Source organism: Pleurodeles waltl, chromosome 3_1, assembly GCF_031143425.1.
Source record: "Pleurodeles waltl isolate 20211129_DDA chromosome 3_1, aPleWal1.hap1.20221129, whole genome shotgun sequence".
NCBI classification, from domain to species: Eukaryota; Metazoa; Chordata; class Amphibia; order Caudata; family Salamandridae; genus Pleurodeles; species Pleurodeles waltl.
In genome coordinates, this window is record NC_090440.1 from 312508481 (window position 1) to 312527221 (window position 18741).

The window sequence follows — 18741 nt, forward strand, 5'->3', positions numbered from 1 at the left end:
GGGCAGACATTTTGCCTGTTCTATCCTATAGGTTTTTCTGATCTGAGCCATTCCACAGACCCGCTACATTGGGTACTGCTTCAGTATCTATTCACAAGGTGAGGAACTGCAGTTAGAACTATCCACCCGAAGAACAAGTTACTTAACCTTCAATAATTCTCTTTCTGGTGGATAATCTATCTGCAGATTCCTCACCAACCCACCTCCTCATTCTTGGGAATGGGCTTATCTAGTCCATACTAATAAGATTCCAATCAAGAGATCTGCACTCCGACATAATATGATTTTTTGAAGACTCCACATAAGACGATGGCGAAAGATATTGGAAAGAAATCAACCATGAGTGGAGGTGACTGGTATACAAGGACCCCCAATGTCATATCTGTGGTGGGACGGACCCGACCCAAAGCCACACAGCGCCACCTACCGACATGGGAGGAAATTGCTGAGACAGTTTTCCGGATCCCATCTGGTGACCTAAGGTATTCATAAGGTGAGGTACCTGAGAAGAATATCCACTAAAAAGAGAGACACTGAAGGTAAATATATCATGGTTAAAGGTGACAGACACATACTATAAGTCCAACAGAAATAGCTCAGGCACTTATCTGCCTCACAAACAAAGTTTGTTTTTACTAATCTGGGACTTGTATCTTGGTGATCTTCCATGGTCAGACATAATTTCTTCAGTGGTCAAGACATTTGCTTTTCAGAATGTATTAAAGTAGTTGTGTTGCATAGTCCTGCTTTGCAAATTTGAAAGCGCAGTTTTTGCAGTGTTATGTATTTTCATGAGAAACAGCCTAATGGTACTTGTGAATTAGTTCATGCCCGTAAGTGTTGATATTTGTAGTTCAATTTTCGTCAGAGAGGTAATTAAAGGCAACTTGTTAAGTAAATCAATGTTAACCATGTCCTTTGATTTGGATAAATATTTTTTTTATGTAAGGCTGATCCATTTTTTATTGAAGAGGAAATGGGAAATGCATTGAATGTGCACTCAAAAGATGTGTACTTTACAATGGACCATGCTGCATCTCAGAATGAAATAGTATAAATGATGTGATGGAATTAATGGCTTCTAATAAAGCTATCTTCATGTTAAAAATCTTAACTTGCAGGAAACCCTGAGCTAAAAAATGCATTACTACGTAGCTAAAGCATTATTTAGATTCTGAGGGAGTGGGTGCACACTGATGGAATATAAATACCAGTCTTCCAAGTGCATTATAGTATATGCAGTTCATTCTAGTATTTGAAGGTATTCACCATACAATATTAGCACACCTAGCGCTGGACTTGTCTAGAACCTGTTTGAAGCAATTTGGCTTTCATTTGTAGATACCAGTCCTGTGATGTGGGAGTGCTTAGCATGCTGCAGTCAGTTCATTGTGTCAAGTATCTCTGCAAGCTCAAGTGCATCACAAATTGTGCATGAAGTATAATTGCACGTTTGTTTTGGAAAATGTAAACTTTGGCACTTAAATGCCAATTCTAACTAATATTGAGCAATACGATCAAATATGCAACAGTGCAGGTTCATCTGTAATGCCTAATTGTACATTTGGAGCAGTTTTGCTGTATTGTACTCTAGACAGTTCCTCTCCACGTATATTAAAATGTCTGTTTTAAGGGTGAGTTTACTTAGATAGTACCTATAAAAAAGAATAGAAATCAAGTGTTCACAGTCAACACTAGTGAAAAGAGGTGGAGAAAGCTCACTTCTTTTTGATTAACACTCTTTGTTAATGTAGATCAACTCGTAGCTTTTAATAATACGACGTTTAAGTGTCAAAAATTGTAATTTGTACAAAGTCTTTGAGGATCTGAGTGTAGTGCCTGTGCTATTTCAACTTCCATATGACTTTCTGTATAACTAAAACGAAGACCATGCAAGATCTTTCCAGAATATGTGAAAAAATTAGAAGGTCTATGTCTACCCAAAACTTATATTGGGTGGGTTTGAAAATGCCTCTTTTTGCATGTTTATCCCCATTTTTTGCTGACTAGCGTTGCTTGTTTTTGAAAGCTGCACACATGACACTTTTTTCCAGGCCCCAGCATATATGCTCCAAACCCCAAAACAGGACACAATTGGCTAACACCCAGTGGATATATTTAACATTCCTGTAAACTGCTACTATAAGGAAAATGCCACCTTTGGGCTGCAGCACATATAGTCACATCTACTATATTAGCAAGGAAAGTGCTTCTCCATAAAAAATGTTACAGTTAGTATATACTTGATTGTTTTTTTTAAATTTGCGTTGAAGTCTCTACTATATGGTACCAAGAGTATACTGGGGCTGTAGATTAAATGTTACCAGTGGATTGCAGCACTCATTGTGCCATCCACTACAGTGGCATTGTAATGCTTATCTCCAGGCCTACGATTGTAGCCTGGCTGTGTAGTTGTAAACTGCAAATTCGACCTATCGAAATATTCCCTTTGATAGGCCTTACCCTTCCTTTCCTATATTAGTAGGCCACCCCTAAGTAGGCCTTATTGCCATTAAGGAAGAATGTGTGGTGTTTAAAAGTAAGACATGTAAATGTATGCTTCTTCTTTCAGTGAAAAAGGCCCAAAAGCTATTTTCACTATAGCACGGTTGGTTGCTCCAGAGGGAAATATTGGATTACATTATTACATCTAATAATGCTAATTTCGGTTTGGAAGCAACTAGAAAAATAATTTAAGGACTCTTTTTGACAGTTATTTAAAATGTAATGGTTTTAATGGTAACATTGAATTTTGCATAACTGTTCAAGAAAAGGGTCTCTTAGAAAGTTGCTTTTGTGTCCTGTGCTTATTAAATGGAATCCTATTTTTCTAATTTGGTTTGGGATGTTTATTGTTTTGCATTTCAAATGCTTTGATACTGCATAACTACTTTACACATTGCCCTAAGTTAAGCCTGTTTGTCTCTGTCATAGCTGCCAAGGGTTAAGCTCAGGAACATGTAATGACTTTGAGGGTGCACCTTCCAAAGGATTGTGAAAATTACTTGAAGTGGGTACTTTCCCTCTCAACTAATATTCAAATTTCTTACACCTACTTTTAAATAATAAGTAACTCGTCCTCTGGAAGGCCTTGTGGCACACAGAGTACTGTGTTTATTATTTAAAAGTGCAACATGTAAAAGTTAAGGTTGGCATATTTCCTGCAGTGACTGACTCCACAAAATGGTATTCTCATTGCATAGGTGCTATGGATTTTCTGTGAGACAAGTTTAAGTACAGTTTAAATGCTAATTCTGAATACGTGGTTCAGAGTAACCCTCAAAGTCCATTTAGCCCCCCAATTTAAAATGTATTAAAGGTCCAATTCAATGGTGAAGTTGGATTTTTGATAACTATACAGAAAAGGTGACTTTTCAGAAAGTCACACTTTCCCCTTCTGCCAGCGCTACTTTTGATGAAATATCAAATACTGCTCCCAGAGCAGAGACATTGACTTGGGCATGGCAGCATGCTTGTGTGAGATATGGAATAAGGCATCTCCCAAGAAAGGCAGTTTAAAAGGGTCCAGGAACTTCGCTCACTTGAAACGGACAAGTAAGAGAACTGGATGTTTATACTGTAGTGATAAAGGAAGCTTGGAAAAGACAGGTTTGTCTTTTGATCCCAGGATACACTTTAGTCCTCCTGGCTTCACTCCCAGTGAAGGAGAAAGCCAACCCAGAACGAGTTTTAACTGGTTGAATGGAAGGGAGCTGCATATTACCTTAGACCAATATTTCCCAAGCTGCGGGTCACGTTGAGCGGAATATTGGTGGGTTGCGAAAGTACACGCAATAAATAAATTAAAAAAATTCTATATCTGTCTTGTCACATGTGCTGTGCTTCAGAGGTCGAAGTCAAGCATCCGGCTATTTCACAAATTGCTGCTTATATTTTATTAACATTGGGATTGGGATTCACAATAAAGTGAATTATGTGATAATCTTGCTGGGGTACAGCAAATGTGACAGAAATGGCTGTAGGACGTCATTTGTTTTGCAACACAACAAAATGTAAATACCTATAAATGAACTGTACACATTCAGCTTTTAGAAAAGCAAAAATGAAGCCAATTTTGTATAATTCTGAGGTGTGATGGAAACAAAGATTTTAATAGGGTCAAAACAAATCAAGACACCTTACTTGGTGATGTACAAATGATAAATATTCACTGAAACCTGATCTTGGTACAATATTTGTATGAAATATATATTAATCAGTAAAACTATGTCCATGTAAATTTAGTGGCAATTTTAGTGGCAATGTGCTGTCTGTAAATTACAGTGTGGTACCACACAGTGCTGTAGCTACATTAAAATATATGTCTCTCTAATGTCCAAAGAGCTAGGTGGATAAAAAAGGTTTGTTGTTTCAAGACCTGGGTCTTGGTTCTACAAACTTTGGGAACCACTGTTATAGACACATCCCTAAGTGTGCCACCAGCTCTCTCCCAGAACGGAAGGGTTCTGCCATGTGTTTTAATGATAATGGTGCACTTTGGCATAGTGTGCAATAAGGAAAGTTTTGCTCTCTGGAACTTTTTGCCTATTGGTTATGGGGTGTCTAGGATTCACCCTCACTCACTGACTAGTTAGTTGAACAAAAGTAACAACTCACCCCTAGCTGCTCAGAACACTTTATGGAGATCTGTGGCAGACCACAAGGGGCCTGGACCTGCTCTCTGTGACATATGTGACTGACCTGTTTGGCTACAGGGACCCAATGAGTTACAAGAGGCCTTTCATGGAGTGACCATTAATAAGTAGACCCTGACTGGACTGTGCTGATAGACTCCGTTCCAGTGGGTCCTAGTCCCTAATGTCCTGAGAGCCTTATAAGTGGCCAAGAGGAGCTATCCCTAAAGGTTGAAGAAGTAGGGATTTGGATATTTTGACTTTTGGATGGCAGGGATCAACCACTCAATCCAACCAAGGTGTGACTGTGGCAGGCAAGAAAATCAGGTTAGTCGTGTCTGGAGCTTTTTGCTGCCCAAAGCAAGACTTCAGTTGGCTTTTGCAACTAAGGTATCAAGCTTCGGTGTGACCTACCCATCTACATCTTCTACGTCTGTTCTGCTGGCGATTTTCAATCTAAAAAAATAAAGTAATTTCAATATATGTCTTTATCTGATGAAGAGGCAAAAAGTATCTGACTAGCGAGAGTATATCGGTAGGTGTAAAATTGTAATTTTTAAGGTTCAGTGGACCTCATCCAAAGGCTATCAGACTTTGAGAGGACTTTGTCACATACAGCTTTTAACTTTACTATGCTGGAGGATTTAGACTACCATAAAAAAGACTAGCTTTGTGTATCCAACCGTTGCTTCATCCCGGTCAGCCTGAAACTGCATGGTTCTCAGTCAACTGCAAATAGTAACCTCTTATTCGGCCCATTACTTTTTCTTGGGGCTTTTTGGCTTAAAACGTTTAAAAAATCATATCTCCAGTTCACCTTATTGGATGTTAGTTAATAAAAAAAAAAAAAAAGAGTTTTTATTGTGTTGTGATTTGACCTTTGACTTGTTTCTTGTAGTCCGTGTTAAATGCTTTACCAAGTTTCTGGAGTTAAGCCTGACTGCTCTGTACTATAGCTATCTGGAAAGTCGCCAGGTTTAAATTATTGAAACTGTGTTCTACAGTGTTTGGATTTAATACCTCCCCAACAAACAATCAATTTTCTCACAGGATGCATTTTTTAAATTATTTTATTTGTTATTTTTTTCAAAAAGGTTATGTTGTAGATGAGCATTTGCTTGGAATTTCCCTCAGTAGGTCTGATTTTTTTTTCTTTGTTTTTTTCTTTATGTGGGTATGATCAACTCCTTAAAACTAGTCATATTAACTATTAGTACAAATTGGAATGGTGAAAAAATTTTTTTTTTTTTTTTTTTTTTACTGTTGTTAAAATCTGCATTAATGTTTGGCTTTTAGTAGACATAAACCCACTTAGACAAAGGAAACAGTTTTCAAATTAACTCATCTGCTGTGGATCAATTCTTTTTTTCATGTTCAAGGAAAAATACAAGGGGGAGTGAGAATCCCACATTTGGATAGGATGGATGCATTAAGGTTCAGGTATGTTCTGCTGATCCGACTGGTTTGGGTGGGACAAAGGCCTCTGGTGGGCTGGAGCACTTGGTTGGTGCCATACGATAAAAAGGGTTTTGGAGTCCCATATTTCCAGCTGTACTACCTTGCTGCTCAATGCCACTTTGACTACCATTTGAATCATTGTGATGCCTGCCTACCCTATGCAATACCTGAGGGTGACCAGTCTGACTCTATTCCCCTTCCCTCTATCCTTCCACTGGGTATACCCTGGACCCAGTTGACATAGAGACCCTCTCCACCACCTACTGGGCATGGAGGGGGCTCCTCTGACTGCTTGAGGTTGGGGCGCTCCTCTACTCTACCGCTCTTCCACTTATCAATAACCGATCGCTAACCCCATACACAGAACAACTTGGTTTAAGAAACTGACACGCCACTGCCTTTACACATTTGGGACAGAATTGGTACGTTTCCCATTGATGACCCTGCAGGGATATTTTGCAAGGAGGACGTTGATTCGCTGCTATTGCATTGCTCTTAACCAAGTGAGAGATTGCCCTGCATTGGGGCGATAAGCACTGTCCTTCTGATCCAGACTGGCTGCGTAGTATGAAATACTGTGACACTACAAGTGAAATATATGCCTCACTTCAATCTGCCTCTTTTCGACACCGAGACATATGGCAAGCACTTAGGGATTGCCTATTTCTACAAGAGAGTCATGAGACCTAACCACTGTTATATACAATACTTCTCTCTGATGCCCCCTGGGTTTGTTCCTCCACTGTCTATCATATTGTACCGGATCTGTGCACCAATGTTGATATCCCCTGTACTTTTATGATGAAACCTGTTTTTTTCCCTGCCCCCAACAATAATGCTGTTGTACCTGCTGATGCTTCATAGCATTTAAAATATGCTCAGTTACACTATCCCATACATGTACCCCTTATTAAGGTTTGTATGTACTGTCTGTGACTTTTATAATGCAAAAAGATAAAGCTTGAAAAAAAAAAAAAAAAAAGGGTTCAGGTATGTCCAGAATAAGCATAGTTGGCAAGCAAGCAGGTAGTTGGGAGAGCATGTATGAATCGATTTCCAATGGTTTTACAGAGCCAGGGTTGAGGGTTGGTATTCAGTGTGAGCTAATAACAATATTAACTAGTGGTAAAAACATGAGACATGGTTACCCTCTAAATATGTGCCCATGTGCACGTTACTTTCATGTTGAGGTTTGTAAAGCTGGGACATGCACATATGTGCCAACTAAACAACAGAGATTGCAAGAACATAGAGTGGTTCTGCGAACTCACCCATCTTTCCTTCCGAAAGTGGTGTCAGAATTCCATATCAATCAGACTATGGGGGTTATTCTAACTTTGGAGGAGTGTTAATCCGTCCCAAAAGTGACGGTAAAGTGACGGATATACCACCAGCCGTATTACGAGTTCCATAGGATATAATGGACTCGTAATACGGCTGGTGGTAAATCCGTCACTTTTCCGTCACTTTTGGGACGGATTAACACCTCCTCCAAAGTTAGAATAACCCCCTATATCTTTACCGACTTTCTTTCCCAATCCGGAGACTCCGGCAGAGAAAGCATTGCACTCCTTAGACTTGAAAAGAGTGCTGAAATTTTATTTGGATCAAACAAAATCGATTAGACATTCCAACCGCTTGTTTGTGAATTATGGTCATTTCAGGACAGGAGAGGCAGCATCTAAACGAACTATATCAAGATGGATAGTTTCTTGTATTGTTAATACTTACCAGCTGGCTAATAAACAATTACTAGCTAGGCCTAAAGCGCATTCCACAAGGGGAAAAGCGGCTACTGCTGCCCTCCTTAACAATGTTCCAATATCTGAGATTTGTAAGGCTGCTACATGGAAGTCTGTACATACGTTTACTAGACATTACTGTTTGGACTCGGATGCAAGAGCGGATGCCCAAGTGGGGCAGGCCTCTCTGAGAAATTTATTTGCATAATACGTATCTATTGCTACACTTCTATTAGACAGTCCGCAGAGTTTAGGGATGGGCTTGCTAATCTATTCAATGTTTATGACTATTGATGAGGATCCCCTGGAAGAGAAGGATAAGTTACTTACCTGTAAATCCTAGTTCTCTTCCAGGGGTATCCTCATCAAAGTCATAAACAACCCACCCTCCTCCCCGGACTCACGTCTCCTAGAAGTGCAGGACAGACTGTCTTTCGGATCAGTTACACAGATTGTCACCGTAAAAAAGTACTGACCTAACTGTGAACCAACTGTCACCTTTCCTTCACCCCTGAGGCATGGTGGGATACTGGAGGTGCTCAGGGTCTTAAAGGCACAGTGCCAAAGTTTTTATGGTTCTCCTGTGTTAACCTGCATGCAGCCTATTGGCTAAGAATGCTCCATTGTTTTTCAACGTAGTGTATTCTCTTTTTTCTCTAGCTATTGCTGCTGCTTATTTCCCTAAGCCCAGTTTTGGGGGCTTGGGTAGATATTTATTCTCTATTGTAATTTTTATAATGAAAAAAAAAAAAAAAACTTCATAGAAATAAAGCATTCTAGCCTGTTTATGATTATAGCCTGCATTGCTGTTTTACACATGTTTAATATGTGTGTATTTTATATATGCTCCGGGGTCCCCGCACAAGGGCGGGAATATTCAATGTTTATGACTTTGATGAGGATCCCCTGGAAGAGAACTAGGATTTACAGGTAAGTAACTTATCCTTACTTTCCCACTTGCTTGCTCCAATACCAGAGCGCATGAACAGGAGTGGACTTTGTATTTTTAGAACATAAGAAAGCAGCTATTACCGATCTGCTTATTCTGCTATTGTAGTGCACAAGGCCAGTGTGTGCTAAAATATTACTCTTCGTCTGTTCTTACTTAGCTGCTCTGAGATTGCCTGGAGAGGAGGTGAACCCAATTGTGTGCCTGAGATGATGGAACAAGGCTTAGCTCCCACTATGCAGGGGATTAGAAGGGAAACTTACATATCTAACCAGTGGAAGTAATAACATTCAGGCATTTGGTATCTGATCAAAATAGCAATAGAAAGAATAAGAGACACAGGGTAAAGAATTAAGTAATTCCATGCCAGGTGGATATAAAAATCTGAGTAAAAGAGTGTGCTATAGAATGCAGGAGCTGATGTTAAGTGTCAAGACTTTATCAACTGGGATAACTATCAACTATTAAGATATTTTGGAGAATATGGCAGCACATTGGAATTCCATTCCAAAAAAGAGTCGTAGACTACCTAAATCTCTTTTGCATTGACTTCCTTACTGCAACAGAAGTCTCCATCTGCAGGAAAAGTACCATCCAGAAGGTGTAGGACTCCCAACCTTTAGAGGATTAGGAACCCCGAAAAACAATGTACAGCTAGATCATGGACCACAAGACATGATTACTCATCGAAACACTATAATTCCTCTAAAAGAGAGCATACTCCTACAAGGATTTGCACTCCAAGACATGAATGGCCACATAGAAGTATCACATTTGCCAGCCGGAAGGCACACCAAAATGTGACACACTAGATACAAGTTTACCAAAGAACATATTCCCCAGCTTTTACGACTACTCTTAGGTAGGTGATTTTATAGAATGCTCTAGCAAGAGGTGCAGCAGTACTATACACTGAGCGCCATCCAAGATAAAGTTGCCACTATCTGACTGAACATCATTTCAGAAACGTCAAAAAAGGCCTTTTTGCGCTTTTCACTGCCTGTAATTTAGGCAGTGAAAAGCGTGATGGGGCTGCCGATGCACTGCCCAAGCCAAGTGCAGGAGCAGTGCAGGGGCCCCCATGGGGCCTCCGGAACCCTGACTCTGCCAGCCTTTGCATAGCTGTTGACCGGCTAAAAGGTGGTGGTGCTGGCGGTCAGACCGTGGTGCTTTCCTACCGCCATCGCGAGTCTGCAGGTCCTAGGACTGCCAGACTCGTAATGAGGGCCTAAGTGTACAGATGCAAAAGTGTTTAATAAACAGAAGGGTTACATTGAAACGAGGTACATAATTAATTGGACAGCATGTTGATGAATCCAGGTTCAAAACATTCTTTTGACGTTTGTATGATGATCCACTGATGTTGAAAAGATGTATACATGGTGGTAATGGATGGTGTGTTTTCGTTGAAACAAGAAGTGGCGTAACCATCTACATTTCATTCTCTCTCATGATGATTGACCATCTTCAGACTTCATTGCACAGGGTGTCGCGGACTGACCAGTAATTTTCTGTAGTAAAAGAGAAACAGTTACTTGTATGTTTAAAAATTGCTAAATTGTAGCGCTACCCTGCAAATGTTAGCCACACTCGTTCGTCACATAATATAGGTGCAGTATTCACACAGTGGATATGGGAGTATGAGAGACTAGTTCTCTATAGTCATGCAGGGGAAGAATGAGTAAAGTATTAAAAACATGCGAGCATCTATTATCTCTGAGCAGTAATTGTGGAAAATTGCAGACCACTATGATTGGGATATCGTAGGTCAATGAGTTGAATATAGCTGGCGTTTTTCTATAATAATGTTAAAATTTAATAGACAGAAATGCATGTCTGTGTGCACACCGTCTCGTGTTAGTAGCGAAAACTCACATTATATGTGTCAATATAAAACGCGCTGATAAACTTTTTTAGAATTGCTTTAGTTGCACTCGCATTAGGTGGGTAATTATTAGTAGCACTCCGAAAGGAGGCACCTGTTGCTTGCTAAATCTAAATAAAATAGTTACCAAAATCATCTTTGTCTAAAATAGTAACATGAAGAGTGTTTTCATTTAGCCTTAGACCATGGACATTGTTTTCATTTTAGTTGGCTTCTTAAAGCATGTGCTGTCTTCTGGGCTGTGAAATCAGATTACCTACAAATTGATGAAAAAAGAAGAGCAGGTCCCCAGTAAGGGCTTCATTGTTACTACAGTACTCTTCCTCCTTTACAAACACATCCCCGGCCATTCCCTTGAAAGCAAATGACTTGCTTCAACCTTATAGGTTGAAACATTAATTGGCAACCACGTAAGGTAGGTGGATTTGAGCATATTCTAGAATGCTTGTGCCCAGGCAGCAACTGAAATATTTGAGAGTTGAGCTGTTCTTTTTAGCAAAGCTTTTGACAGTCCTTCCTGTTTGCATTTGCTAACTAGATTGAGTGAGGACAGCCACGAGCTAACAGTTCCAGCATTACAACCAAGGTCAATTTTTATTTTAAATAATGCATTAAAGCAGTGCCAGATTAAACCCTGTGGAGGCCCCTATGCATTTGAAATGTCGACCCCGCAGTTTATCTCCTAATACGTTTTTAATTTTACCAACCAACAATTTTAATAAACCAATTTTATTTCACAAAACTTAACATTACACTTACGTAGTTTGCACCAACTTTTATTTTTTTTTTTACAAATTGACAGCTGACAGAAGATGAGCTTTTAAGAGACAAACTGTTATGTGAATCTGATGTCTATGGTTTATGTACTTTAAGGTGTTAACAGGTACATTACATTTATACAGTATTTTCTCTCTAGAGTTTTCAATGTAAAGTTTTCATGTCTTTGAGTTGATTCATGTTTTCTATCTTTTGGAAACAATTTAAGAAAGCTTGATTGTAATTTTCTTTTAAGATCAAATAAATATTATTTTGATCTATTGTCTCGGGGGTCCCTAAAAGGAGTGGGGCCCATAGGCCGGTGCTTACTTTGCCTATTTGGTAATTTGGCACTGCATTGTAGACATCAGCAATATTGGGAAACCTGTCTTTTAGGTAAAAGGCCATTTTCCCTCTAGGAACCTGTCCATATCCTACTTGCATTTTTACTCCTCCTTTCACTAACTAATCTTTGTTGTACACCTTTTAAAAATGGTTGGGCCCATATTGTCTTCTTATGAGCAATTCTTATATTCCAAGCCCTCTGAATAGCATAGTTTATGAACCATAGCAGTAAATTGCTATGTCCATCTTCTATTCCCAAATTTGTATCCAGTGTTTTATGCAGTTATTAAACTTTTATACCCTTTGCCATTGTTGTTAAACACGATTCACAGAAATCTTTCTTTCTCTACAAAATAGTTGTAAACATTATTTGTGTTGTAAGAGTTGAAAATGTTACATTAAATTGTAGTCCACTGTGAGTTCATTTACATAATATAATTGACATTGTGTGTTTTGGTACATTAATGATATTCCTTTTTTTTTTTAAATGCAGCTGCGTTTTGTTCACAAGTCCACTGAACCCTGCTCAGCATTTGTTGTCAGCCATCCTTCTTACAAAACCCTACAATCTGCTATTGTATGTCGTACTTTGGCAACTCTTGAGGGTTTGCATGCTTTTATAGCCTACAGCTTATCGACATAAATGCTTGGTGTACTCTAGAAAGATTGCAGTATTTTCTCATAGCCTTGAAAAAACTTGTTGGGAAAATGTGCTTTTTCACACAAACCGTTTTCTTCTTGAATTGCAGGAGTCTGTACTGAATTATCGATTGGAACCCCTCGGCATTGTTGACGGTTTCACAGCTGACGTCGGTGCAAGTGGCCTGTTTTGTCCTACTCACATGACCCTCCCAGTAGAAGTGTCTTTTTATAGTGTTTCTGATGACAATGCACCTTCTCCATACTTGGTAATGGGCATTCTTTATTTAAATGTTAATTGGGGAGTTTGAAGGATATTGTGTACAAGAAATTAACCTTGAGGGGCTAAGGTAAGAAGGAGGCTCATGATGCATGCAATCTTTTTCACTGAATGTTCCACAAAAGTAAACCATAGTATTCATAAAATATTGTTTTGTTATATTTTAATGTCATTGACTGAGCTCAGGGAGTACTCTTAAAGAGAGTTTGCGTACCACCAGGACCAACTATTCAAAGAGCAATAATTAATAGAATGAGGAGTGTGCAGTTCTATTATAAATCCTAAAAAGTATGTTTGTTGGGTAACCACTAAAGGGTTCAAGAAAAATTGGTCAAAGCAAAGTGGACGCAGTGGGTTTATTAAATGTCACTTGAGCCAACTTGATATGTGGGAAACAGTGAAACAAATGTTGATAAGAGACTTTGTAGCAAGTTTGGGGAAAATCCAGGCAAGCTTGTGAGTGCAGTTGATAGATTAGGGCTGGTGGTTTTGCCATGCAGTCAGATGTTTTAGCAGAGCTCAGTCTCCTTCAGTGGCTGCTCTCTCAAGCGTGTATTTGATGAAGGTTCTTCTGTATTGGATAAATTGGATGGAAGTCTGTAGCAAACAATATAGCTGTGAGCAGTGTTGGCTGGTAAAATTTAAATGCGGAGGTGCTGGGAACAAGTAATTAATTTTGTATGTGTGATTGAGTGAACCCAAGGTTTTTGAGGGGTTGTTGGGGGGGTGGGGTTATTCCCACCCTGAGAAAATAGTTACACATTGGGGTACAGCAGTGCATTTTTCAGCACTGTTTATGTGATAAAAAGACAAAAATGCACTTCTTATAAGCATCAGAAAGGTTTGACTTACAGTGCCCAAGCCCTCATTTTGTTGAAATCTCATCATGGCTGATACAGCACAGAAAGTAAAAACACCAACTCATTTTGGAAAGCAAAGAGAAGTTTATAAATGTAGTTGCAGAGAGGCAGTTATGATGATGCAGTGACAATTATTAAAACTGTATAGAAATGCCTACTTTGTTCTCTTACAAGACTGGACCATGAGCTTTAACCTATCAAACTCCTGGCCTTTCCGGCACAGAAACTAGAAACAGATTAGTCTCATGACTGCTTTAAACAACAACAACCTCATCTGACATGTTTAAATGGAATAAATAAACTACTAAATTCTTCTTTAATTTGTATGCAGCATTCTACAGATTTGGTAAACTTGATTCTTGGCTGCAAATCAGAATTGTTCAAAGCAACACATTGTACAGTTTGACAGAATCTTGCAGGCCAAGGAGCAGTTATATTACACATGCTTACATTCCAGTCCTGTATTGATATTTTTGAGGAAACTTGAGATCAAGTGATTTGCCCAATATATCACAAATTTAAGTCAGCACAGAGATTTGTACCTGGCTTCACAGGCTGAAAGCCTGCAGCTCTGGCCGCATACATCCTCTTCTCTAAAATATATGACATCTGTGAACTTCTCAGTCACAGACCCATCCAATCATCAGGCATGGAAAAGGTGAACTTTCTTAATTATAGCCAACCCTCCGTTCACTGATATATAAAGCATGTGTTTTCACCCTTTATTTTGCAATGGGCTTCTCCTTTTACCTTTTGGCCTTGTTAGGATGTTTTAATTAATTAAGTTTTCATGAACAATTTACGGGCATGTCTCACACACCTGGCCACGAGGAGCAGAAACTAGAAAACAGTTTAGTGATTCACAGGATTGCTTTAAAAAACCCACTCACTTGCCAAGTGTTAAAAATAATAAACATAATTCTGCTTTCATTTGTATGCAGCAGCCCCTACAGATTTTAAAAACCCGCTTGCTGCCCTCATATCACTTTTGTTAGAATAAAAAAATGCAAGCTGACAGTTTGACAGGCTTGTGCAGGCCAAGAAGCAGTTACACAACATTAGCTCTCAGTCCAGCCCTGAGGCTGTAACATTCATTTTTAGCAATGTAGATTTGTCCAGAAACACACAAGTGGACCCGACGCTGAGGCTCAAACCTCAAACCTCCAACCTCCACCCCAAGCTCCAAAGTCCATTGCTCTGGCCAATTAATTATGCTTTTGTGATGAATTACCATTGAAGCGAGGGAAGAAAGAGGAGAGAGCATTAGAGACCAAGGGGTGGGATTCTACGAGGAAAGAGAGAAATAGATGGAAAGGGAAAGAGTGAGGGTAATTGAAAGTGGAAGTTTTGATAAACACAAGCACAAAGAAAGTGATAAAGAGAGAGGAGAATTAAAGAGAGTTTACTTACCTTATCTTGTACTCCGCTCTTTCCGAGTCCTGGGTAGAAACATCATCTTCAGCGGTTGGCGAGGGCTGGTGTTGCAGACTGTGGTACCACACACCACTCCAACCTAATTCCACCAGGCACTGGATTTAATAGCTGCTGAATTCTGACAGAAGTCTACACAATGTATCTGTCTGCAAGAAGTTGGAGTCTGCGTATAGCTTTCTCCAATCAGCCTCTCTTGTGCTCACCCCCCAACCTTTCACAATTGAGCCTACACATGCACTACTGCACACCTGCTTCTTGCTGGAAATAAGTCCAGTCTCCCAGCTTCTGTCATCCAGTTAAGAAGCCTAAACTATAGTGCAGCGACAGAAGGAGTGCTTCAGTTGATGCCACCCACTTCAGTGTCAAAATCGGCCAGCCCTACCCCTTAGCCTTTATGTAAATGGCGATTTGCTGACCCCACCCTAGCCTACAACGTAAGCACCCCCTTTCAAGTCTAACCATTGCTGCTTTGTGCAGCCCCTCCCATCAAGCTGATGTCACTCTCCTCGCTTGTGCCTCCTAAGGTGAGGATTAGTCCTCGTCCGGCCAGCTGGTGCGCAGGAGGAGTCCGACATCACCCTCTTTCTCACAAAAAACTTAACTTTTCATCAGGTTCATGGGGGAGCACTAAGCACTGAGCACTTTTTTTTAAGCTGCTATGTGGTGGTAATTCTCTCCTTTTTGTTTCCTTCCTAATGCTGATAGGGCAATGCCCACCTCGCCCATTAACAACATCCATCAGTGTTTGTGAGACTGTCTGACTTGTTGAGTTCCTTCTCCTGCTTGGTTGTTCATTTGAGAAATAGCAGCAAGCTTTCTTCTTCTGTTCAGCAAAGTTCACAGACAGGGCAAACTTTCAAAGTCCTGGATCAAGTTTGTGAGAGAAACAAGTAAAGAGGATTCACAAATATGAAAAATCACAATAGTAACAAAAGATTTTTGAAAGCCCTGTAACAGTCATATCTACTAGTCCAAGGATTTTTCTCAGTATTTTGATAGAGCCTAAGTTAGTGCTTGGCAGACTTTGGATCCAATAGATCAGGAATTATTCTTACCACGTGAACAAGCCCCATTATTACACTTTGCCACAGTGTGTTCATATGTCTTGTGCCTTCTGTACTAAACAAAAAAGCTGTACATGAAAATGGGCTCTTGGTTGAAGGATCTATGTTTGCAGCTTGTTCTCAGTATTCTCCTGCAACAGATCATTAATAGATCTGCATGGTTGTATTTTTCAGTGTCTGTTTGCCATGAAACCTCTGTAGAAAACATTGAATAGAAGTGATTAGTAACACTCCTATCCATCTGATTACATGACCGTTTCCGAGTCCAGGGGACAGGGGACAGGAGAGGCTTTGAGCTCCCCTCTCCCCAAAGGCTTTTGTAGGTCAAATTTCTTATGGTGTGCATAATGAGAGATGCTCCAGTTATTTAAAAAAATTACAACAACTATTTTTTTCTGATGGTCTTTCTGAGAAATGTTAATTTGCTGAGGATTTCATAGCTTTCAGTTCAGAGACTAGTGCTCCTCTCTCCTGGTCTCTGGGAAGCTGGCCCTAGACACAGATGTTTTTCTACACCTGATTGACATGTTTTATTCACTATGATTGCTTTTCATCTTTATAACTTCCAGTTGAATTAAAAATAATCATGAACTCTCTAGATTGTTATAATAGTTATATTCTTGTTAATGAATGATAACAAAAAGTACTGTTGGGTTGGCAAGTTTCTATGTATTTTTACATCAAGCCACAGCTGTCTAGACTGCGTAACTTGAGCCGGTGGTACCGTGCTCTGTTTGTCTAATGTAAAGATGAGCATAACAGTAGTTTATTAGTTCAATATACATTAAAAATAACAAATACCTCCTGTCTATGCCATTCCCATAGCTTTCTCCTGAGATTGCCAGCTGAAAAAGCTGTTGTTACAGGGGCCGTCCATTGTCGTGAGAACAGCTGTGGCTTTTGAGGCCAGAAGACCAGTGGGTGAGGCCAGAACCATCCTGAATAAAAATAAACAGACAACAGCAGGCATAATTGGTGACATCATGGGTGCTGCAAATACCAACTTTAAGTGATGCTCAAGTGGTGCAGTGTTTAGGTCCTGCGGATGTTTTTGTAGCATATCCCTTTGCATGGAAGTGCAGGTGAGTATCCTAGATTTGCCAATGGTTGGACACTCCTTGTTTGCAATAAATGGCAAGTTCCTTGCCTTCACTTGAAAGACAGTATTTTATGAGAAGGCCAGAGAAGTCCTCTTCCATTAGGAGGTCACAGATCTTCCCAAGCTCACAATAAGAATCACTGAACACAAATCGGCCATGAGAAAAAATAATAGAAAAGGCCTCCTGCTGCAAGGTAGGCAGAGGAACTCTGCAAAAGGTAGGCAGAAAGGTTTTGCCATGTTAGATTTCGATAAAGGAGGGGCCCTGTGCAATTGTTTGCAGCAGGGCACACAGATAATGCTGCAAATGATGGTAGGGTTACCCTGGGAAACGTTTTCCCTGTAGGCTAGGGAGAGGGCAGGAGTCACCGCAACCCACAAGCTAGTGCCAGGTATAATTGTGTCACCCTCTTCAGAAATGTACTGGACCTGTTGAAGACAGTAGAAGGACTGCACCTGCTGTTGAGGCCTGCAAGGAGTCCTCTATGGCTGGCCCAGGTTCCGCTTGTACTTAGGATAAAGAAGTGGACTCCAAGCATCAGTTTCCTAAACTCCTCAGCTGTTAAGCTACAGGAATACAACAAGCTGCTAGAAGCAGGTTTCCTGAAGGGCTTAACTGACCGGTTCCAACTAGACCTCGCCTGCACCCTGCTGGTGAAATCTGCTGATCTGGGTCTTGACTTCCCCATGCTCTGTTTATGATGTCCTGGGACTCTTGACTGTGTCAAAATATATACCTTCTAACATCCTGACAAACCTGGAACTTTGAAACTTTTGGGCTCCAAAACAAATCTTGCCAAGTCAATTTGACAAAGGTGCATTGTCATTGGGCCAAAGATTCATGTATCTCCCGCTTAAAGATTTTCACCAACAGCAAATCAATTTCCGTAGGATGTTGCAGAGAGGGTATCTGGTCACGTGGAGCCCTGTTCATTTACATCTGCAGCCTTGTCCCACTAGAGGAATCTGAGCTCCAAAAAACTGACAAACCCCGAACGGAGAACTCTTCACTGGGCTAAGCCACCAAAGGTATCAAGCCGGTGAGGGACCATCCTTTGGTACAAATTTAGAATTTCTCCTGTTCAGAGCTTTCCAGTTAAGTCAGCAGCTTCACTGAGACTCTGTCCAAAGGCTATCTAGCCTCATGGAGCCCATCTCAGCCACAATCTGCTGCGTTGCCACACTGGGGATTTATGAAATCTGTTTTTTGAGATTGTCAGAAGACACATCCCTTCCAGAGTTGAACCTGGTTTCTGTATCCAACCTCCACTCCATTGCGGTCGGCCTTAAAACAGGCTTAAGTTCTAGTGAAACACAATCAGATGATTGTGATCAGCCCTTAACGCTTTTTAGGAGCTATTTCATCTTCTGTTCCCCTTACTGGATTTTTGTTGTGTTGGCATCATTTCCTTCATTAAGTTATTCTCAATTTTTATAAATTGGAGGGGGATTTTTATTTTGTTGCATTTTCAACTTTCTTAATGTCTAGTACTTCTAAAAGCTTTACACATTTTCTTAAGTTAAACCAGCCTGCTCTGTGCCATAGGTCCCAGGAATTGAGCTCACGTTTAAATTATTAATCTTTACTGGATTTAA

General features: G+C 40.1%; 1 protein-coding gene across 1 annotated transcript in view; it reads left to right on the forward strand.

The window, feature by feature from the left end:
- Nucleotides 1–18741, forward strand: part of ATOSA (atos homolog A) — a 257996-nt gene that overhangs the window by 175349 nt on the left and 63906 nt on the right. Inside the window, exon 9 of the mRNA XM_069222452.1 lies at nucleotides 12519–12677. Within this exon, the coding sequence (XP_069078553.1) occupies nucleotides 12519–12677 (159 nt within the window). The remainder of the gene's footprint in view (nucleotides 1–12518; nucleotides 12678–18741) is intronic.